Below are 24,988 nucleotides of genomic sequence, written 5' to 3' on the forward strand. Positions count from 1 at the left end.
TGGATTGCCTCTCTCAACAATAACTTAAAATATTAGCTACTCAGGGGCACTGGTTGGCTCAGTCAGAGGAGCATGTGACTCTTGATCTGGGGGTCCTGAGTTCAAGCCCCATGTGGCAGGTAGAGATTACTTAAATAAATTTTTTTTAAATTAAGATAAAATAATAAAATATTAACTACTTAAACACACTAGCCATACCTACCCAAGAAGTACTCTGTCCACAGCTACATTAGTGGAAGAAGAAATGAGAAGTTTCCAAGGTCTTACATTTCCAACTGTGAGAACTTCACTCTTTTCAAACAGCTGTACAAAAAACAAAATCACCACTGCCAACAAATAACTCTTTCCTGCTCCAAAAACACCTAATTATTTTGAAGGAAGGGGGGAAAATAAAGGCAATATAAATTTATGAAAGCACAAGAAACATTTCATCCATCTGCCTTCCTCTCTCCATTTAAATAAATTTATTCAAAAACATTCACTGAGTGACCACTACATGCTTAGCACAGGAGATAAGTAGATAGATAACCAATGACCTCCAAATTTAATGAGATCCTAGTCTACTTAGGAAAATAGACAAAGTAAAGGAACAATGATAAAATAATATGTAAGTAACACTGTTATGATATAAAAAAAAAGAATGTTTCTTTCTGCTTTGATAGAGATGGGAATGTTTCCTAAAAATAAGTAGTAGCAGAATTAAGTCTTCCAGCATAACATATCCAGACTGCTTAAAGAAAGGATCATTCTAGGCAAAGGCATGATAAAGCATGTAGAGGTTAACTATTTCTATACAGCATATAGCAAATAGGCAAGAGACAAGGCTGACAAGATAAGCAAGAGGATAAATCATAAGAGTTCTCCACGGTATGGCTAAAAAGTTTAACTTTTGTCTTGCAGGCCAGGGAAAGTCACTGAAGGATTTTAAACAATAGAATTTACTTAGGCAGACTGTATTTTATAAAAACTACTTGAGTGAAAACATTAAGAAAGGTAATACTAAAGGTAGGTCACCTAGGAAGAAATATGAGATAACCATAACAATAATACATGCTAACTTTCCTGAGTGCCTCCCACATGCCAGGCACCATTCTAAGCCTTTACCAGCTAGTTAACTCATTTAATCCCCCCAGTCCTAAGAGATAGATATTATCAATTCCATGTTTTAAGGCAGGAAATTAAAGAGGTAAGTAATCTGCCCAAGATCATACAGCTAGTAAATGAAAGAGGCAGGATATAAATCCAGGATTCTAGCTGTAGAGCCCACCCTCTCATTAGTAGGTTATATGAAGGTATGATGAAGGCTTGGATTGAGGGGATGCTATTGATCTGGAGAGGAGAAAACTGGTATGAAAGAAAAGTAGAAACTAAAAGGAAAATATCTCAGTGACTGACCTGATGAAGAAAGATAAACAGAGAGTAGGAGGAGGATTAAGGTCATTCATCTAGGAAGAAAGAATAATCAAATATGACTCCCAGATATCTAACTTGGTCGACAGGGTATATGTGATGTAAATCCTCAAAGCAGCACAAAACGGCTCTGGAGTGGAGGTCTGTGAGAGGACATGAGTTGAGAAGGTGAGAGAATCCACACAGAATTATCAGCTCCAAGAGGGGAGAGTAAAGCTCCTTTACTGGAACAGAACCAAAAGATGTTAAAAATAGGTTCAAACTTAGGTAAATTGGAGGAGGGCAGGATATTTTATTTATTTTTTTTAGATTTTATTTATTCATGATAGACATGAGAGAGAGAGAGAGAGGCAGAGACACAGGCAGGGGTAGGAGCAGGCTCCATGCCAGAAGCCCAATGCAGGACTTGATCCCGGGACTCCAGGATCATGCCCTGGGCCAAAGGCAGGTGCTGAACTGCTGAGCCACCCAGGGATCCCCCAGAGGGTAGGATATTGAGAGGTGTTTCTGTTATAAACTCCATTTCCTATTTTAGAGCAAGATGAATTTCAGAGAGAGTGGGGCGGGGGCCAGGAGAGGTTATGAAAATGAAGGTTTGGAATAGCTGCTGTGGGAGGATGAAAGAGTGAGTGGACTAGAAAGTAATAAAAGGCTTTGCTGCTTAGAGGTGAAGTTTACTCTGATAGTGCAACATGTAGATATCTAAATCCCATCCAGATACACTGTGAATAATGTGTGTATAATGTTACTCATTCATCAGGCATGTGCAACCTATTCTCTCCTTGAGAATCGTCAGTTCTGCTCTCATCTAACAGTTAATTAAAGCATGTTCAGATTCAAAATAATCTATGTAGAGCTATTCTGGAATATTGTCTGACGAGGAAAATTACAAGCAAAGTAAATTACAAAAGCTTATATAACAGTATAGTTGCTAAAACTATTATTTTTCTTACTTCTTACCATGTATGATTGTGATAGGGAGGGTATGGGTTTGTACTTTCTTCACTTCTTCAGCATTTTCATGTGATGCCATCATTTGAGCTATCTGAATTAAAGCTGTAGCTTGATCCTTATTTAAGTTGTGTGCCTGAATTAATTCACTAGCTAACTGTAATGTGGCTTCTAGGCTGAGAAGTTCAAATTTTGTATTGATATTTGAGAAGGCTGGTGGGATAAATTTTCTCTTATTGACTCTCTTGTTGCTAACTATAGTTGATGAAGACCTAGTAAAAAGGCAGCAAAAAAAAAAAAAAAAAAGGAAGAAAGAAAGAAAAAAAAATAAACGGTTTTTGAAGTAGTAAGTAAACTTATTCATAATTTAACTTTCATTTTACACATATCACAGAGAACACTTTTTTAAAGGCACAAATGGATATATGCTCCAATTTGAAGGATGGGGAAAGAGAAGAGAACTAACATTTGTTGACTACCAACCATGTGCAGGCCTATGCTAAGCATTTTACGTATTATTTGATGTAATTTTAAAAACAAGACTAGGAAATAACCACCCCAAATAGAGATACAGAAATAAACTTTTCCCTAAAAGCACACAGATAGTAAGTGGTGTACTGACTTTAAAGCCCATGTTCTACTATAAAAGGCTGACTCAGGTCATTAACATAGCCTCTATTTCACGTAATACTACAATAAACAAAGTGGTTTTATTTCTATAAAGAATGAATTCATTTCAAAGATTAAGTAACATAGATAATAATAATGGAATCACAAGGATTTTTATTTTTTACCTGGAACTTCATTATGGTGAGAAAAATGAAACACCACAAGATAGATCATAAAATTTCAAATTAGAATCTAGAGTTTTTCTACCATTTTAGTGAATTTAATACAGTATCATTTGCAGGGATGCCTGGGTGGCTCTGTGGTTGAGTATCTGCCTTCGGCTCAGGGCAAGATCCTGGAGTCCCAGGATCGAGTCCCACATCGGCCTCCCTGCATGCAGCCTGCTTCTCCCTCTGCCTATGTCTCTGCTTCTCTCTCTGAGTCTCTCATGAATAAATAAATAAATAATCTTAAAAGAAAAAAAAAGAATATCATTTGCAATATTTTAAAAGGGGTATGGTACTTGAAATATCAAAAGTAAAGTTATAGGTTATGTCAAGAATAAAGTTAGTATCAATATACATACTGAATTCAACCTATAAAAGGATTCTTTTAGATATTAAATAATATGTGGCATAAAAATACAAATGAATAAAAAAATCAACACTCAAAAGATCCTGAAAATATTATTCCTTGACAAACGGAAAAAAATTTGCAGTAACATCCTTTTATTTTTAACTACTGACAAACATTAATCTCATGGTCAATAATAATAATAATATTGGCAAAATTATGTAATGTACTTCAATTACATTTTCATATTTACATTTAGTCACATATTGGAATACCAATGACCCAAAGGTAAATAATGACTTACATTGTTAACAAGTACTGTGTTAGAGGTAGAGTAGCTGGATTAAAGTAGTCCTGAATGTTTTTCAAAGTCGTCAGCTCAGTGCTAGCGTTACAAACCAACAATGCATGTACCACTACTGTAGAGAGAATGCAGAAAATGAACATTTAATGAGAAAAAAATGTATTTAAAAAAAACTATTAAAAATGTTCAGTTGAAAAAAAAAAAAAATGTTCAGTTGGCTAGCATAGTTGGTTAAGCATCTGACTCTTGATTTCAGCTCAGATTGTTATGGGATCGAGCCCCTGTCAGGCGCTATGATGAGCATGCAGCTAGCTTAGGATTCTCTCTTCCTCTACCTCAACCCCTCCACTCCAAAAATGTTCATGTAACTCAGAGCTCAGCTATTGAATTAATCACATGACATAAAATAAACCCTTAAGTACATGTGGAGGTCCTTTTATCCAATAACTACTATAATACCTGGTTATTCATACTTTTTATATGGGTATCCATAAACTGCACAACTTAAATCAAATTTGGACTTCTATACAACAACTAATGAGCAAGAACAACTGTTCTGAATTAGTATACAGGGACACTGCTTGACAGTTCCAACTAATTACCATACCATCTTGTGTTGTACAGTAGTATTTGTGTAATTTTTGAACATTTTCTTTGATTTCTTCAGTTATTTTATAAGGAATATGTGGAAAGTATAAAGTTAGAATGCTGACATAGTGAAACAACTGCAACAAATGTGAAAATATGAATACAAAAGTGACAAATTAACAAATGTTTAAGTAATTAGACTTGACTGGACTCAAGCTAGTTGACTAGTTTTTTCAGTTCTTGAAAAAAATCAAAAGTTAAAAATGTATATGAAATATTTGAAATGAATCATTAAATGTTGTGTCTCCAATTTGCTATAGGCCAAATTCAACCATCAGGAATTATTCCAGAGATCAGGATGTATATAGAAAGCTATAGATTCTTAGAACTGGATAGAGATTCAACCTACTAAAAGCTCCTTTATTAAAAAATAATAATAAGGCTGGTAGCCTACTATCTTACTAAAAATTTCTGAACATAAAAATCATATCCTCCTGTTCCACTGCTGGCAAAATCCCTGCAAAATCTATAAGACTTTCTCAATGTGAAAATAAATGATGTGTTTACTAAATGGACTTTATTAGATTAACAAACCAAAAGAATTTAAAAACCAAGAGAATCAGAACTTGATGTAAGATATTATTTGAGAAAATTCTTATTTATACTTTTAATGTTTATATTTTTAAAAATCAGGTATATAAAAATCAACTTGAGGGACCATCTGAGTGACACAATAGGTTAAGTGCCGACTCTTAGTTTTAGCTCAGGTCTGTGGTCTATGAGATTGAGCCCCATATCCAGCTCTATGCTCAGCGGGGAGTCTGCTTGAGAATCTCTCTCCCTTTTCCTATACCTCTTCCCTGCCTCTCTCTCTATCTCTCAAATAATAAGTGGATGGATCTTTAAAAAAGAATCAACTTTAACAAAATATTTAAGTGTGGGTTCAAGATTTTATTATATTGTTAGCCCTCTGAGACTTGAACTGCAGAAATATTTATATCTTCAACTTTTATTTTATTTTATTTTTTTTAAAGATTTTATTTATTTATTCATGAGAGACACAGAACAGGAGGCAGAGACACAGGCAGAGGGAGAAGCAGGCTCCATGCAGGGAGCCCGATGCGGTACTCGATCCCGGGACTCCAGGATCACGCCCTGAGCCAAAGGTAGACGCTCAACCACTGAGCCACCCAGGCGTCCCATCTTCAACTTTTATATATATTTTCAGGAACTCATTGTATACAATAATAGGAAGTAGAGATGGATGCTTTTTTTTTTTTTTTGAGAGAGAGCGCATGAGCCAGGGAGGAAGGCAGGGGGAGAAACAAAGGGAGAAGGAGAGAGAGAATCTTAAGCAGGCTTCAGGCCCAGTATGGAGCCTTGCTGGATCTCACAACACTGAAATCATGGCCTGAGTCAAGATCAAAAGTCAGACACTTAACCAAATGAGCCATGCAGGTGCCGGGAGGTAGCTGTTTTTTTGTTGGTTTTAATCAAATAATCCCACACAAAGTTAGCATTCTTGCTCACAATGTATCTTATATCTACCATTCTTCAATATAATTAATATGGGCATGGTAATACTTACTGTTAGTGGGCCAGTTAGAGGGGAAATAACCTTTCAAAGGTAGTAGCTCCACCTCATTGATAGATGATGGTCCAAAGAAAGCACTACATGCAATAAAAGTATCCAATTCAAAGTCCAATGTTTTTGAAACCACCCAAAGATCATCTGAAAAGACAAACATTTTTTAAAGAACTCAGAACTATGCTCAATTCAAAAATACTTTGGATTTCTTACATGCTCAGTCATATATTTTCTCAAAACACAAAATTATTTATCATCTACCAGATTCCACCCAAACTAAGACATGAATACATTTTATTTCCATGTTTTAATGCAATTACTTTTATGTTTTTAAAGTCATTTGACAATTATACTAAAAACAATGTAAATAAAGCAACACAACATCTAACTTTCTGTGGCTAAATAAATTTGGAAAGTGCTGTGTTAAGCAAATAACCTTAATCTAAGATTTTTCAGAACCTTAAACATACTGATATGCATTGGACTTTCAAAGATGGGAATGTAGCGCAGTAAATCATCTTTTCTGATGCAGCTAAAACTCGTGATTTGTCAGTTAATTTTCAAAGTTGTTTTAGGTCAGGGATTTTAATAAATAAACTCCTAATCCTTTATAGATGATTGAAAGAAATTCTGGGAATGGAGGAGAAAGGGTTTTCCCAGCAGATTCCCGGGATAACCCCAAACTCACCAACCAAGGGGACAAGGAGGAATTGTGGGTATAAAAGGTCAGCTGAGACATTAATTAATGGATGATGGAATAATCCTATCATTCTTGGAGCAGTTGACTCTAGGATTTGTCTTGAAGGTAAGTTAGGCTTTGGCTAAAACAAAGACTACCAGGAGGACTTTGAGCTAGAGAAATGGGGCGGCAACACACATAACTACTGCCACTAGGGATAGATAAATTGATCAGAATCCATTAGCAGGCAAGTCATGTATCTGTGGGAATACTGTTTTGTTTTGTTTTTTAATAAAACACACTAACCCAGGGGCACTTGGCTGGCTCAGTAGAGCATATGACTCTTTTTTTTTTTTTTTTTTTTTTTTTTAAGATTTTACTTATTCATGAGAGACAGAGGGAGAGAGAGGCAGAGACACAGGCAGAGGGAGAAGCAAGCTCCCTGGAGAAGCCCAATGTGGGACTCGATCCTGGATCTGGGGATCACGCCCTGAGTCAAAGGCAGATGCTCAACCGCTGAGCCACTCAGGCATCCCGAAGCATATGACTCTTGATCTCAGGGTTGTAAGATCACCCATGCTGGGTGCTGAGATGACTCAAAAATAAAATTAAAAAACAACAACAACAACAACCAAGAAGAAAAAACCTTCATACAGTAACCTATATTATATGCTGGGTCAATAGACATTTTAAATGTCAAATAGGAGCTATTATCACCATTTTATTGATGAAGGAGGACTGAGGCCCAAAGAAGTTTAAGTAAGTTATCCATAGATACAAGGCCAGTAAATGGCAGATCTGGGACTGAACTCAACTCTCTGACTTCATTGGAACTGACCAGACTGGGGTCAGCCTTCACCTATATGCATTGCCAGAAAGAACAGCTGATATCACCAGGGGGAAATTAGTTTACGGGCCAAAATAATTAGACATTTAAGGAGAACAAAGGCTCCAAAGAAGAACTTACTGGATTACAGAGTCCTACAGAAAAGGAAATGCCAGAACAGATGGGCAAATAATTTAAGTTTAGCCTGGAAAGAGATTTTCTTACATGGGGTAAGAGATGATAGTAGCATTGCAAAATAAGAACAAGAAAATAATGAAAAGAAATGAACAAAAATACCAGATTGAAAAAATATAGTAGCTGAAATAAAGTTATAATTGATGGGATAAATAGCAGAATGGATACTTTTGAGGAATAACTAAGCAATTTAGAAGACCATATTGAGGCTATTTTGAAGAAGGAAGAAGGACAAAAGCCCAGACAATATAAAAGAAATGCTAAGAGAGTCAGAGATGCTAATATTGGAATAATAAAAGTCCTAGAGAGGGAAAAATAAAGTGAATATTATTTGAAGAAATCATGGCAATCAATTTCCCAGAATTAAAAAAAAGAGAAACCATAAGAGACTTCAGAATTTTTTAAAAAAACCACTTTATGGAGGTACAACTGACATACAAAAAGCTATACGTATTTATACATGTACTGGATGAGTTTGGAGATAGAGGACTTTAGATTTAAAAGGCCTATAATGTGCCCAAGAGGAGAAAAAACTTTTTAAAACCCATATTTAGACACATTATAGGGAAATATAAAAGTCAGAGAGAAAATTAAAATTCTAAAGCTGCCAGCCAGAAAGAGCAAATAACAATATAAAGGAGTAAGGATCATAATGCCATCAGATTTTTCAACAGTAAGGGCATTACCAAGCATATTAATATGTGGTTAAAACATAAATTGCTGCTTCTGCAGATCAAAAGTATTAAATGAAAAGAGCTTAAAATCCATACTAACCTAAAATTTATGAGTTTAGATTAGTGCTATTCAAAGTAGTCTGTTTTACATAGTTTTGTTATTGGTCTGCAACATGAAGTTTGTGCTAGAATGCAATTAACAAACCAACATCATGTTTCCTTCATTCAGATAGTCTTACCACAAACAAAACAAAGAGAAACACAACTAAACTAGTCTGTTTATTAACATAATGGATTTATACTCTGGGGCAGCTCCTCACCTCTCTTTGGGAACCAGTAACAGTTTGTGGACTAGAATACCAAAGCCAGTGTGCTGATAATACTTTGAGTAGCACTATTCTATTTTTTTTAATTTTTAAAAATTTAAATTCAATTTGCCAACATATAGTATAACACCCAGCAGCACTATTCTAGACAATATCAACAAGATGTAGGGGAGGGAAAAGTGAAAGAAAACGTAATGACAAGGACACCTGGGTGATTCAGTGGTTGAGCATCTGCCTTTGGCTCAACCTTGGGCATGTTAGAATCCCAGGATGGGATGGAGTCCCACATTGGGCTCCCTGAAGGGAGACTGCTTCTCACTTAGCCTTTCTCTGCCTTTCTCTGGGTCTCTCATGAATAAATAAATAAAATCTTAAAAAAAAAACAAGAAAGAAAAAGATGAAGAAACAAGCTCTTTAAAAAAAAAAAAAAAGGAAGAAACAAGTGAAGACAGTGCTTTAAAGTTCTTACTGAACTGTAAAATTTTTTTTTTTAAGATTTTATTTATTTATTCATGAGAGACACAGAGAGAGAGACAGAGACACAGGCAGAGGGAGAAGCAGGCTCCATTCAGGGAGCCCAACGTAGGGCTTGATCCTGGGACTCCGGGATTAAGGCAGATGTTCAATCACTGAGCCACCCAGACATCCCTGAACTGTATGATTTTAAGCATCAATTTTTTTTAAAAGCAAGAAAGGATTAAAAAGAGCAGATAAAGTGGGATAAACATATAACTTAAGATTGTAGAAATACACCCAAGCATATCAATTATTATAATTAATTTAACCATTGGACTTATTCCATTTACAAGTCAAATTTTAAAAATTCAGACATATGCTAATGACACAACTATAATGTAGGAACATACAAAGGTGGAACAAAAAGATAAGAAGATGTATTGAACAAATATTTGGCAAAATAAAGCTCACATAGCTACATTAATAACTGGATTTCAAGAAAAAAGTATTATTAGAAATGAAGAGATCCTTTACATAATAAAAGTTTCAATTTACCAAGAAGATAATAGCAATTTAAAATATAAATTTAAAATGCCTAAAATAATAAAATAACCTCAGGGGCACCTGAGTGGCTCAGCGGATGAGCGTCTGCCTTCAGCTCAGGGCATGATCTTGGGGTTCTGGGATCGAGTCTCGCATCGGTCTCCCTGCGGGGAGCCTGCTTCTCCCTCTGTCTGTGTCTCTGCCTCTGTGTGGCTCTCATGAATAAATAAATAAAATTTTAAAAATAAATAAAATAATCTCAATGTATACAATCCAAAAATAATAAGGGTGCCTGCATGGTTCAGTGGGTTAAGTGTTTGCTTTCAGCTCAAGTCATGATCCCAGGGTCCTGGGATGGAGCCCTGCATCAGGCTCCCTGCTTAGCAGGGAGTCTGCCTCCCCTTTCCATGTGACTCTCTCCCAACTCATGCTCTCTCTCCATCTCTCTCTCTCTTTCTTAAATAAATAAATAAACAAATAAAATCTTTTAAAAAATAAAGTGCCAAATCTGCACTCTTTAAAAAAAAAGAAAAGAAAAAAACCCCTCCAAATGGACTGAACATTTCCTTATGTACTATGTCATTAAGAAAACCTTAATAAACTTTGAAGAAGTTAAAAAAAAAGGTCAAATTCATTTACATAAACCTATAAACAAAGAGAAGAAAGATGCTGATGAACACAGGGATGAAAATGATAATTACTTTAGGTTAGGAGAGACAGCCAGATGAGTTGGTGCGGTTACTTTATATTAAACCTAGGTAGCTATAAAGGTACTAGATTTTGCTTTGGTTCGTAGATTCAGATTTTAAATAATTAAATAATTAAAGCAATTAAAGCAAGCAATGTGAGGACCAATGATAAGAACCAAAGACAATGATGAATCCCATTTAGTGCATCTAAGCTCCTTAGAAAAAATTCTTTTAAGGATTTTACTTCCAAATATACAAATCTTATAGTCCAGTGTTGTCTAATTGTGCAGACAGTAACAGAAGTACCAATAAAAATCACTACATTTTCAGTTTATTTTTCATATTAAGTTAGATACAACTGAATTAACATAGTAATCTATGTTTTTTTAAACAAAATTAAATAGATTTGGGAGCCTTTAGTAAAGTCTTTAAAAACTAAAATTTTAAAACATGCTTTTTGGAAATGATCCAATTTATTATACAATAATTCACAATATATGCTACTATTAAGCAGTACTTTATAAAACCTCTTTAAAGAATTTACAGAGCTGTTAAAAAACTGAGATACAAGGCTAGACTCAAGTCAACTCAAGTTGCCAACATGATTAACTTACTTTTGCTGTAAGTTGAAGAACTTTCCCTCCGACTCAGCTTAAGATAAAGTTTGCTTTTAGGTTCACTATAAAATTCAGGATTTACAGTATTAAACTTCTTCAGTTTGCCATACTGTTTTCTTTGAAAATCAAATCCTTTCCTGAAAAATGAGTAAAAAATAAAAATGAATTTAAATATTAAGGTGCACATTTTTTGCTGAGATATAACTGTCATACAATACTATAGTAGTTTCAGGTGTAGATTAAAATGGTTCAATATATACATATATTATAAAATGATCACCACAGTAAGTCTAGTTAATATCCATCACCACAAGAATTACAAACTGCCATCCTTGTGATAAGTACTTTTTTGTTTTAAAGATTTATTTATGTATTTGAGTAGGGGGAGGGATAGACAGAGAGGGAAAGAGGAGCTCAAGCAGACTCCCCGCCAAATGTGGGGCTCAATCCCATGACCCTGAGATCAGGACATGATCCAAAATCAAGAGCTGAATGCTTAACCAACTGAGCCACCCAGGTGCCCAAGATGAGCACTTTTAAGATTTGCTCTTTTAGCAACTTTTATATGTATGATATAGTATTATTAACTACAGTTACCATACTGTATATTACAATCCCAGGACTTTGAAAGTAGAAGTTTGAAGGTACAAATCTTTTTTTTTTTTTTTAAAGATTTTATTTATTTATTCATGAAAGACACAGAGAGAGGCAGAGACACAGGCAGAGGGAGAAGCAGGCTCCATGCAGGAAGCCTGATGTGGGACTCAATCCCAGGACTTCAGGATCACGCCCTGGGCCGAAGGCAGGCGCCAAACTACTGAGCTACCAAGGGATCCCCAAATATTTTTTTTATTTTTAAAACACAATATTAAAAGGAAAGAACCATGGTGAGTGTATGTTTATATACTTTATACATGTAACACAAATTTTTAAAAATGCTGTGTCATAGATAATAGTAACCATCACAGAATTATCATTAGTTTTAAAAGAGATTGAGATAGGAAAAGTACCTAAAAAGTATATAATAGAGTACCTCAGTTTCAAAGACTCTAAAATAAATTATCCCCTTTAGTTCCATATTTTATAGATTATTATGATGATTAAATGAAATTATACATGTAAAGTGCTTAGAAGAGTGTAGCATGTATAAACTCCCCATAGATATTACTAAAATGCAAATGTTTATTATAGCTACATTTTGGATAATTCCACCTTTATAAGACATGCTACCTAATGTAGCATTCTATTACCCTATAAAACTATCTAGTTCTTGTGAATGACCACTGTTATCCTACACTGATAAAAAACTATTGTGGTTTGTTCAACAGAGTTTCCCTTAAGATTGTGATCATACATAAAAGTATTAAAAAAAATTCCATGCCTGAGAGTCATCTTGATATTGCTGACACTGCTTGATGTTTAGAGGGGAACAAAATAGCTTTAGAAAATTATTCCCAGGATGCCTGGGTGGCTCAGTGGTTGAGCATCTGCCTTTGGCTCAGGTCGGGACCCTGGGGAGCCTGCTTCTCCCTCTGCCTATGTCTCTGCCTCTCTCTGTGTCTCTCATGAATAAGTAACTAAAATCTTAAAAAAAAAAAAAATTATTCCTATCTTATAGTTAGAAAAATTGAGGTTTTAGATACTTTTAGATATTTTTCCTATCTCAATCTCTTTTTTAAAACTGATGATGGGATATCTGGGTGGCTCAGTGGTTGAGTGTCTGCCTTTGGCTCAGGGCGTGATCCTAGCTACCGGGATGGAGTTCCCCATCAGGCTTTCCTCAGGGAGCCTGCTTCTCTCTCTGCCTATGTCTCTGCCTCTCTCTCTGTGTCTTTCATGAATAAATAAAATCTTAAAAAATACATTTATATATATAAATAAAATAAATAAATAAACTGATGACAACTCGGGTACTTGGGTGGCTCAGTCAGTTAAGCATCTGACTCTTGATTTTAGCTCAGTCCTGATCTCAGGGTCATGGGGTCTAGCCCCACATTTGGTTCCACACTCAGCAGGGAGTATGCTTAAGATTCTTTCTTCCTCTCCCTCTGCCTCACCCTACACTCACTCTCTCCTTCCCAAATAAATAAACCTTTAAACAAAACCTGATGACAATCATATGAGGTTATTTTCTGACATAACTACACTCATTATTTGGTACCAAGAAACATACCTCACCAAAAGCTGACATTCCTCAAAGAGGGGTATATTTTGACTTCTTAAGTATAAGCCAATACTCTTTATATCACTTAAAACTATGCTAGGTAGAGACTCTTCTTGTGTCAAATATCCTGGGGTCACTTCTTCAAGCCACTTGAAAAATTTACATCGGTCAGCTTTGGGTCCATCACAGGTATAAAAAAGACGACCCTAAAAGGAAAAACATTTACAATTTAATAAGAAAAATTTTATATTTTATTGTTTTTTTATTATGTCTGTCAAGACTTATATAAAAAGTTGTTAGGCATTAATATATTCCAATAAATTATTCATTATACAAGTTAATCTTTTTATTAACTTTAAACAACACATTAAAGTTTAAAACCATTAAAGTAAACCATTTACTTTCTCTTTATCAAAAAATTATTTTGAGAATATAAGTTTATTTGAAAAATAAAATTTGTTGTTTTCTAATTTAAAACATTCACTATAGAAAACCAGAAAGCTACCCAGAAACAACTACAAGAAATATCTTGTGCATTTCTTTTCGGCTTGTCACTCACATAAGTGTGTGCATATGCACATGAGGATACATACACTTCTACTGTTTTTTCTTTTTAAGATTTTATTTTTATTTATTCATGAGAGACACACAGAGAGAGAGGCAGAGACATAGGCAGAGGGAGAAGCAGGCTCCATGCAGGGAGCTTGATGTGGGACTCGATCCTGGGACTCCAGGATCATGCACTGGGCTGAAGGCAAACGCTTAACCACTGAGCCACTCAGGCATCCCTGTTTTTGTTGTTGTTGTTGTTGTTGTTGTTGTTTTAAATGAAACTCAGATTATGATGTGTTTTCTACTCCGTAACCTAACCTTTACAGTACAACATACTGTACACTGACAACAATGTCATCAAATTATCTTAAAAAGAAAAAAAGACTTTTGATGGTTCTATATTTCATTCTATGGTTATATTATTTATAAATTCTTGCTTTAGACAACTAAATTTACATCTAAATTCACATACACAGGTATCCCTGGGTGGCTCAGCGGTTTAGTGTCTGCCTTCAGCCCAGGGCGTGATCTTGGAGTCCCAGGATCAGGTCCCTCATCAGGCTCCCTCCATGGAGCCTTCTTCTCCCTCTGCCTGTGTCTCTGCCTATCTCTCTCTCTCTCTCTGTGTCTCTCCTGAATAAATAAATAAAAACTCTCTTTAAAAAATTAAAATAAATTCACATATACAATACATAAACATTTTACTAACTTGACTTCTTCATAATAATACATTGTCAGCAATGTAAATTAAATCACTATGCTCTTATATTACTCAGGCCTTATCTGTTATTCATACTGGGTATCACATAGCAGACTACTTCAACTTTCACTTCTTTCAGGCTCACCTCTGCATTCTCTAAAACTTTAGGTTGGGACATATTCCCTTCTCAGTGCTCTAACTATAACTTGGGCATACCCCTCCTACTACATCAATTACAGTACTATATAAAATTACCTTTTATGTTTTTTTCTCCATCCACCACTATGCAATGAGTTCCTAAGCAATCTGAAGGATGATCTTAACTCACACTTGTGTATCCTAGAACACAGATTTCCTGGGAGTTTACTGTATGTTAGTCACAACACCCCAGGTAGAAGACTCCTAATCAAGACTTGCTCTTTAACTAAGCTTGTCATAAAGTAATAGGTACCTAAACTTTTTCAAGTATTGGTGGGACAACAAGCAAGGAAGAGAGAACAATACCTTATTTGGACCTTCCTTTTTAACCATGACAAGTTTTGCAGGTTGATGATGATGGCAGGATGGTACATTACTTTCTACATTTTTTAGTTTCTCTCCCTTTAATGATGTGTAAAATGATATGTCAACTTTTGAAAGAGCTTTGTGCAACCTCTGTGCCAACCCAAACAACAATATATTTAAGTGTTCTATGAAAAAAGAAAAAAAAAGTACAGATGAAAATTAAATACAAAATAACTGTGTTTGTATCATGTGTCCTGTTTGTTAGCTAAATTTGAAAATAGCCTTTTAAGAGAGTAATCTATAACCTAAAGCTAATATCTATTTTTTAAAGGCAAAAAGATCAAAATTAATTATGCATCATGCTTAAAATTTCTTAACCATTTGTAACACTTTTAGTTTTAAAAACATGAAAACTTATAACTTAAAAAAGATAATACTGTCATTTTCCACTTACAAAATTCAATTTGATCTGAAATTAGAACACAAGTTACAGTTGAAAACTGGAAGAAACATATAGAAAATAACAAATCTCAAGTAGAGAATTTAATATGAAAATTCACAATATAAGATATGCTTTCTCAAGGCTATACTACTTATATCAAGCAGCAACCAATCATAATAAAATAGATAACAATCATACCTATGAGACAAGATGTAAAAATCTGCTTATAATGAGCAGGAGACTGAAAAACAGCTGGTATATGAATTTGCCTTTGGGGAAGATAAGCAGATTTTATTTTCTGCCCACTTGGGAAGCATAGCTCAGAGGCATTTATCTCCTGAAATGGAGTAATTCAAGTTATTATAACAACTCCAGAAAAATACTGTTTTCTGTGTTTTTATTTTTTGATTTTTTTTTAAGATGTTATATATTTATTAGACAGAGAGAGAGCACAAGAAGGGTGAGCAGTAGGCAGAGGGAGAGGAAGAAGCATACTTCCCACTGGGCAGGAAGCCCACCACAGGGCTCAATCCCAGGACCCTAGGATCATGACCTGATCCAAAGGTAGATGCTTAACCAACTGACACATCTAGGCACACCCAGAAAAATACTGTTTACTAATGAGTAAATTATGTTCTATAGATATGTTTAACACATTTGTCTTTTAATTTTCAGAATTCTTAAAAATCATTTGCTAATTTTATATGAGTCATTGAGAGGCACCTGGGTGGCTCAGTTGGTTAAGTGTCTGCCTTTCAGCTCAGGTCATGGTCTCAGGTCCTGGGATTGAGCCACATTAGGCTCCCTGCTCAGTGGGGAGTCTGCTTCTCCCTCTCTCTCTGCCGTTCCTCCTGCTTGTGCTCTCTTGATCACTCTCTCTCTCTCTCTCTCTCCCAAATAAACAAAATTTTTCAAAAAAAAAATAAATGAGACATTGAATATAGCAAGAATGGCTATGGTTGGCACTTTAAATCATATAAACAAGATTAAATGTTTTTAATCTGTCCCTTAATAAATTTTTAGTTTTTGCTAGGAAAATCTCAGCTGATAAGAACAACATTATATATTTCAATTTCTGGTTACAATTACAGCTGCACAACCAACGCATAATAAGATGTAACTTTACCTTAACAATGATCTGATTGGCAAAACTGAGCTGATAGTGAAAAATGAGAACAATCACAGTTAATAGTAGTAGTAAAGTGGAAACAATTGGAGCTATAACTTATTAAGTACGTACTATGTGCCAGATACTGCACCAGACACTTTTAAATACATAATTTCATTTAATGCTCACACTACTAGGGAAGATTTTAAGTCAAAGAAGATATGACTGTACCTAGAATTTTGGAAAACTCAAAAAAGGGGGAAAAAAAGCCATCAGCTCCAAGAGTAAAATCATTGCTCCTGTATGATTTTGGTAATTCTTTTGTTGAAATAACTATTGGGAAAAATGCACCAAAATACACTGGTACATTTCCTCACCTGTAAATCTCCTGTTACACTGTAGATGTAGCAGGCAGCAGACTCTCTTAACGTGTTTTGAATTTTTTCAGTCTGGGAAGTCAGCTTTAAATTCAATGAGAGTGCTTTCTTTCTGAAAACCAAATCCTGACAGCTAAAATCCTGCTGCTGTTGATAGAGCATGCCTTTTATCATTTGCAAATATATAGAGTCTAAAGGGCTTTCATTCACAGCACCACTCTGTCTTTCACGTATATCACTTAAATGTGTCCCAGAAATAACTTTACCAGAGAAACCATCTGTTACTTTCTTATCAACTCTGTCTGGAGTAGTGAAGTTGCACTGGGGTATGTTCTGATATTTCAGCCACTTGCTTTGAGTAGGTATATTATTGAGAAGCAAAACGTCCTGTGGAGTCACTTCTCTAGATTCTTTACAGAAGGAAGTTTCACATTGGTCCTCAAGCCCCAAGCTAAATGAAAGAACTCCTGATTCTTCACATAAGTTGAATATGGGGGAGGAACCAGAATATTCTTGCCTGTCACAGTTGATCACGTATGAACAAGAATCTGAATCAGCAGGTGGCAAAGTAGTTAGTGGAACTCGGGTTCTACTTACTAATGGAAGCCTTTGAAAGTTCTTATTCTCCAAAGAACTGGATTTTTTGATAACTGAAAAAAAGAAAAAAGAGTTGATTAAATAAAAAATGTATTAGTCATCACCTAGGCTCTAAAAACCAGTAGCTATGTATATGAAAAAGTACCAACTTGCCTTAAAAAAAATCAGATTTTATTTCCTTTTTCAAAATAATCAGGGGAAGATCCATAGGTGAAATTTTAAGAAAGGAGAAAGGAAAAGAAAAGTTAGTGGAAAGAATCCTACAGAATGTATTGTACTTATTAAAAAGCAGGAAATTACTCATAGGGAAGAGTCAAAATGTTTGAAAACACAGAGACCTGAGAATGCAACTGTGAAAGCAGGAGTTGAAGATCCCCCTGATATTGCCACAATCCCAGAGCAAAAAGAGGGGAAACTTTAGACCAAAGTCAACCAATGGTGTAGATGAGACATTCACAATGAACCACTCCCCTGGGAGGGAAGAGGGCAATAGAAGGACCTGGCTCTGGAGTTAGAGCTGTGAAAAGAACTGTAATGACAGAAGACACTTTCAGAGGTCCATGATGAGATACGGACAAAAGAAAGAAGGAATCTGCGACTTAGAAGGGAATGTTGTATTTGGAAGTAAGAGCCATCTGAAATAGAAACAGGGTGTGGGAAGGCTTGAGAGGTATGACATTAAATCTGATTCTAAGATATTTTTAGTTTAGTAACAATTTCTCATATAAAAAGCTTAATTTTACACAGATATTACAGCACTACGACAGTAGCTAAGTTGAGGAAGTAAAGGTCACCAGGTAAAGTTCTTTCTTTCAGGGACTCCTCAGAGAATTCTAGCACAAAGTCTTCATCTCGTGAGTTCAAAGAAAAAGTAGAATCAGGGTTTAATGTAGAGATCTTCTGTTCTGGTGATGTTACCTATTCAGAAAGAAAAAACAAAACTATTGACCAAAATGTTATTACTTTTTTTTCCTATTGTTTGAATTAATTCTCGTAATCTACATTATAAAAATAATGCTTTCGAGCACATTATATAAAGTTATACTAGGGCAAAGATTCTTCCCAAAGAGGCAGGATAAAATAAACTCACTAAAATCAATAAAAATAATAAAAAGTAAAATACAGAACATAAAAACTATTGGATTTATTTGAAATGGGTCAAATTCTGATTTAGATAGATCTGGGTTAAGGGGATTCGGTTCTGAGGATGAATTTCCAGTCTGTGGGGCTTAAGACTAACTTAAACCTCATGTTTGGAGCTGTGAAGGTAAAACTTCCTGCAGACTCAAGAAATGAACAGGTTTTTCTTATGTCCACAGCTCTAGGGTTTATCTATAGTTGACTTAAACTGCAAAACATTGCTCCCAAATGTAGTAAACTTTTTTGATATATTTTAGACCTGAATAATCATGTTACTCATTATGCTATTCTTATAAAAGTATTTAATTTTTTCGCTGCTTGCAGAAATTAATCAGCTTAATATGATGATCACATTTAATATATTTGCATAACAATAGAATAAAAATAATGAAAATTTGGAAGAATGCATACCAAACTGTTAAGAATGGTTGGTTTCTAATGAAGATGGAATTAAGAGGAAAGAGTTCTTGTAACCTTACATACTTCTGAATGATTTAAACTTGTTAGAATGTATCTGGGTTTTTTTGTTTTGTTTTTTTAGTAAATTACAATAAGTATAAAATTTATATACAGGGGTGCCTGGGTGGCTTGGTGGGTTAAGCATCTGCCTTTGGCTCAGGTCATAATGCAGGATGAGGCCCTGCTCAGTGGGTAGCCTGCCCCTCTGCCACTCCCCCTGCTTGTTCTCTCTTTCTCTCTGTCAAATAAATAAATAAAATCTTTTAAAAGATTTATATATACATTTTAAAACACTTTCTTGATTAGCTATTTGGTTCTAGGTGCTGTGCTAGAAAATAAAGATGTGAAGATGAATACTCATGATTCCCACACTCAAGGAATTCAGTCTAGTAGAAGAAACAAACAAACCAATGAGAAATTACATTGAATCACCACCATAGTAATAGTCTTATTGTATTAACAAACTCCTACTATGTACCAGGAACTAACCTAAGCACCTTATATTTTTAACTTATTTGATCCTTACCACAACCATATGAGATCGGTACTCCCATTTTCCTTATTTTACCACTGAGAAAATTGAGAAGAGTAGGTAAGCAATTAAACTTGTTTAAATTCACCCAGCTTATTAGCTGGGTTGGCATTCAAAACCGAGGCAGTCTTGATTGTATTGCACTTTCCTTTTTTTTTTTTTAAAGATTTTATTTATTTATTCATGAGAGACACACAGAGAAAGAGAGAAAAAGAGAGAGAGAGAGAGAGAGGCAGAGACACAGGCAGAGGAAAAGCAGGCTCCATGCAGGGAGCCCGATGTGGGACTTGATTCCAGGTCTCCAGGATCAGGCCCTGGGCTAAAGGCAGCGCTAAACCGCTGAGCCACCCGGGCTGCCCTGTATTGCACTTTCGACAAAAGTAGCTGGTACTTACTACCACACCTTGTTCATGCAGTGCATGCTCTACAAACTAGCCAGAATTCTTTTTAAACATAAGTTCAATCATTTCACTCCTTTCATTAAAACTCTAATGGTTCCCAAACTCTCTCAAAGTATAAGAAGGCTGTCGGAGGCAGCTGCCTTATAACATCAGGCCCCTCACTTCCTCTTTGATCTCACTTCTTACTACTCTCTCTCTCTTTCATTCATTCATTCATTCCAGAGGGCTATCCCCTTTCTGTTCTACAAATTGGCCAGCATTCCTCTGCCTCAAAATCTTTATACTTGCCATCCCTTGTGCCTGGAATGCTCTTCCTCCAGATATCTGCGTGACATGTGCATGCTTTCCCTCCTTTTCTCTCTCCTTCCAGATCTTTACTCCAGTGTCATTTGATTAGAAGCCCTATTGTACCTATAAAATAGAACTCTGTCCCCTTTATACAGCTTTAAGGTTCTCCATAGCACTTAAAACCCTCTGAGGTACTACATACTTGCTTATTATCTGTTTCCTTTCAGCAGAATGCAAGTTCTAGGAGAGTAGATCTTTGCCTGTTTTATTCACAGGCCTACCTCTAGCATGTACAACAGGGTAACACATAGAGTAGTTGCTCAAAAAAATATTTGAGGAATGAGTGACTGATATGCTAAACTTTTTAAGTTTTCCATATTTTCCATATTTACAGTCACTATTTTTCACCTCTCATTTACTATTTAATCCACTCTAAACAGGTTTCTACCCTCACTATTTCACTGGAACTGCTCTTGCCAAAGTCACCAATGACCTCCAAGTTGCCAAATGAACACGTTTCTTTCATTTTACAACAGTAATTGACATAACTAACCCTCTTCACCTCCCAATTCCTGAGAATGGGATATAACACATTCTCACTTCTGTACACACTCTTGAATGAACCCCTCCATTCTCAGTACTTTAAACTTGGCTGTGTGCAAATGACCACCCAAACTTCTCTGATCCAGACCCATGTACCCGACTTCTAACTTTACATCTCTACTTGCCTGGCTCATAGGCATTCCTTATCTGTCTGTATATTCATCAAATGTGCTCCTCCCTGCTGTGGACTGAACTGTGCTCCCCCCCCCCCCAAATTCATATGTTGAAGTCCTAACCCCCAATATAACTTTATTTGGAGATAGGGCCTCTAAGAGGTAACAAAGTATAAATGATAAATGAGATCATCATAAGAGTGGGGCCCTAATCCAATAGAATTAGTGTCCTTATAAAAAGAGAGCTTACATTCACTTACTCTCTTTCTCTACATGTGTACACACCAAGGAAAAGCCTTGTCAGGACATAATGAGAAGTTAGTCAACATGAAGAGAGTCCTCATCAGAAACCAAATTAACCAAAGCCTTGATCTTGGACTTCTAGCCTCCAGAACTATGACAAAATAAATTTCTGTTGTTTAAGAGACTCATCCCATGATATTTTGTTATGGCAATCCCAGCAGACTAATACACTCCTCCATCTTATTCCACCCAGTGAAGACCACCTGAGTCCACACAACTGTTAAGTCAGACAGCCAAGAATCTTTCTTCTCCCTTTCCCTTAACCACTCTCTACATTCAATCCAGAAACATCCATGTTTCTAACTCCTTTCACTGCCACAATCCCCACCTTCAAGTATTTATCATTCAAGACTCCTCTTAACTGGTTTCCACCAGCAGTGCCCACCAAATCCATCTTCCACAGAGCCAGCAAACCTTTTAAAAATGTATATTAAGTCAGGTGATTTTCTGCTGAAAACCCTTCATGGATTTCCCAGTGGAACATAGAATATTATCAAAATTCTTAACCTCACCTGCAAGACCTGCTCACTTTTTCAATCTCTAATTACCACTCCTTTTCACTCACTATAATCCCACTACTTTGGCTTTCTTCCACTTTCTCAAGCCTCTCAACTTTTTCCAATCTCATGGTATTTACACTTGCCATTTCATTGCAAGGTATGTTCTTCCCCTCATTGCTGCCATAGCTGGAGAAGCCTTCCTAATTATGCATAAAGTAGATTTTTCCCTATAATTTTAGAGTACTTTGACAGCTTTCTTAGAAAGCAATTATCTCCATTAATTTGTTTGCTTGTTCTCTTGATTAACATGTCTCCCACTCAACCTCTTTTTCCTTGGCCTGTAAAGACAGAGATCACAGCACCTGGATGGCTCAGTCTGTTGATCATTCAACTCTTAATTTCAGCTCAGGTCATAATCTCAGGGTCATGAGTTCGAGTCCCACATCTGCCTTTGTACTCAGCAAGGCTTGAGATTCTTTCCCTCTGCTCTGTTCCTTCCCCTACTTGCTTGCTCTAAATAAATAGATAGTAAAATCTCTAAAAAAAAAAAAAAAAAAAAAAAGACCGGATCATACCTGTTTTGTCCATCACTCTATACTCAAGTCTTATGGTTCTGACCTATACAGGGCATTCAGTATTGTTGAACTGCTATTTATTCACAAATCTAATATTTCACAGTACAATTTCATAGTCTATTTCACACATGTTCCACACATTTTCAATTAAGTCTATGTCTAGGCATTGTGTATCATTTGTTACTATTGTTGGGACGCGTTTTCTGTTATGTTTTCTAACTGGTTTAGGAAGGCATTTAATAAAATAATAATAATAATAATAATAATAAAATAATAATAAAAAAGGAAGGCATTTAATATTCCAAGTTTACCTTGTCTTTAGCTCCCTTACAAAATTCTTCTTAAACTTCTCGTTTTTTTCTGATTCTTTTTTTTTCTTTTCTTTTTTTTCCTGCTTCTTTTAATGCTATTTCTTCCTCTCTAATTGTGTATGTTTCTCATAGCATGTCATATTAGAAAATTCAAAACATCTTTGAATAATAAAATAGCAGCCATCCACATTTTGTTATTTATTCTAATAGAAATTATGCTGCTATTTAATCACTAAAATAATATTGGTTGGTTATTGATAAATTTTCTTGATCATGTTAAAATAATCATCTGAAGATTTTTATCTTTTTAGTTTTTGCTGGATTTATTTCTTCTAAGATTACCAAGATTTGTTTTTAAAGATTGATTTATTTATTTGAGAGAGAAAAAGAGGAAGCATGCACGAGCAGGGGGAGGGGCAGAGGGAGAGAAGAGAGAGAACCTTTAGCAGACTCCCTGCTGATGAGGAGCCTGATGCGGGGCACAATCCCAGGACCCTGAGATCATGACCTGAGCCAAAATCAAGAGTTGGCTGCTTAACTGACTGAGCCACCCAGGCATCCCAAGATTACCAAGAATTTTTACTCTCTACTATTAAAACTGTCTTTACATCATACCTTATTTGCTTCCCATGAAGTCTTCTCTGCTGATTTAAAACTAGAATCCAAATAATGATAGAAATGTTCTGAATTTTTAGGAGAGAAATCCAAAATCACTGTGAAGAAAAAAAAAAGCACAGATTTTTACACAACAGTTTGTACAATGTCAAGTAGCCTTTTAAGTTATATTTTACTTAGAAATTACTTACAGTCATTTTCAATTGAGTCCTTATTTGACTCAGCTCTCACTTGAAAATTGTCTTCAATATTAAAGCTAATATCTTCTTTTGGAATGTTTCTTTCATCTGGGAACTAGAAAAACAGATCCATTTCTCAGTTTATTCAGTAAAAAGAAAAAGTGTATGTGTATATATCTATCTGTATCTTTATCTACCTCCTATAAATACACACACACACACACACACATACACAGTTCATGATTATAACTTGAGACACAGAAGAACAGAAGCAATATGTTATGAAGCCAACTCTATTCAGGAAAAGCAGAGTACATTATATTTCATCAATTCTTATAATTCACATTTTTTATATCTTAACATCACTGAAACAACGGATGCACCCTAACACTGATGACATTTTTTACATCTCTGTAACACAGGCCATAGTTATAACATAGCTGGCACTGCTATGAAAGTGAAACAAACTATATGCAAGTTAGTCATTCTGTTCATATAATCACTTGTTTAAATTAGCAGAAGATATTTACAAAGTATACAAATAACAATGAGTATATATTCACTATATGAAGAATTCCAAAAATTTTAAAAAGATAAACACATCAAGGAAAAACTGAGGAAGGGGGGCACTGAATGGCTCAGCTGATTAAGCGTGTGACTCTTTTTCTTTTTTTAAGATTTTATGTATTTATTCATGAGAGACACAGAGAGAGAGAGAGAGGCAGAGAGACAAACAGAGGGAGAAGCAGGCTCCATGCAGGGAGCCCGACATGGGACTCGATCACAGGGCTCCAGGATCACGCCTCAGGCTGAAGGCAGCACTAAACCGCTAAGCCACTGGGGCTGCCCAAGTGTGTGACTCTTGATTTTGGCTCAGGTCATGATCTTAGCAGCCTGAAATCAAGACCTGCATTGGGTTCCTCCATGCTCAGCAGGAGTCTGCTTCTCTCCTTCTCCCTAACCCTCCCCCCATGATCACTCTCTTTATCTCTCTAAAATAAATAAATAAATCTTAAAAAAAAAAAAAAAAAAAAACTGAAGGAGAAACCTAAATAAACATTTCATCAAAGAACATACAAAAAAGGCCAATAAGTATACAAAAAGGTCCCAATCTCATTTAGTTTGTGGCAAACTAAAACCACAAAGAAATACCACTATATATCTACCAGAATAACTAAAATTCAAATCAAAAACTGTCAGCACTAAGTGTTAATGAAGATATAGAGTGATGGGGACTCTTACACACTTCTGATAGAAATATAAACTATAACCAGTTTTGGGAAGCAGTTTGGCATTATATACTACTAAAAGAAAGATATGCACATCTCGTGACTCAACAATCCCACCCCAATGTAGTATAACTGACAGAAAAATGTTCACGTGTGTACATATTTATGACAGCACATGAAAATCCATATCAGCATAATCAGTAATAGGCCCCACATGCAAACAACTGAAGAATGGATAAACTGTGGAGTGCATTCATACAATGGACTA

General features: G+C 35.5%; 1 protein-coding gene across 11 annotated transcripts in view; it reads right to left on the minus strand.

The window, feature by feature from the left end:
* Nucleotides 1–24,988, minus strand: part of ZGRF1 (zinc finger GRF-type containing 1) — a 76,606-nt gene that overhangs the window by 20,671 nt on the left and 30,947 nt on the right. For 9 of the 11 annotated variants that reach the window (XM_049104832.1, XM_049104831.1, XM_025465955.3 and 6 more), the window contains 12 exons: nt 23,504–23,606; nt 23,313–23,410; nt 18,267–18,390; nt 16,876–17,525; nt 15,589–15,727; nt 14,949–15,133; nt 13,202–13,398; nt 11,026–11,165; nt 6,024–6,167; nt 3,848–3,962; nt 2,371–2,633; nt 203–362 (listed from right to left, as the gene is read on the minus strand). In XM_049104832.1, the coding sequence (XP_048960789.1) occupies nt 203–362; nt 2,371–2,633; nt 3,848–3,962; nt 6,024–6,167; nt 11,026–11,165; nt 13,202–13,398; nt 14,949–15,133; nt 15,589–15,727; nt 16,876–17,525; nt 18,267–18,390; nt 23,313–23,410; nt 23,504–23,606 (2,318 nt within the window). Of the gene's footprint in view, nt 1–202; nt 363–2,370; nt 2,634–3,847; nt 3,963–6,023; nt 6,168–11,025; nt 11,166–13,201; nt 13,399–14,948; nt 15,134–15,588; nt 15,728–16,516; nt 16,547–16,875; nt 17,526–18,266; nt 18,391–23,312; nt 23,411–23,503; nt 23,607–24,988 lie in introns of all 11 variants that reach the window. The other 2 variants (XM_049104833.1, XM_049104834.1) reach the window with 2 other exon arrangements.

Source organism: Canis lupus, chromosome 32, assembly GCF_003254725.2.
Source record: "Canis lupus dingo isolate Sandy chromosome 32, ASM325472v2, whole genome shotgun sequence".
Taxonomy (NCBI): Eukaryota; Metazoa; Chordata; class Mammalia; order Carnivora; family Canidae; genus Canis; species Canis lupus.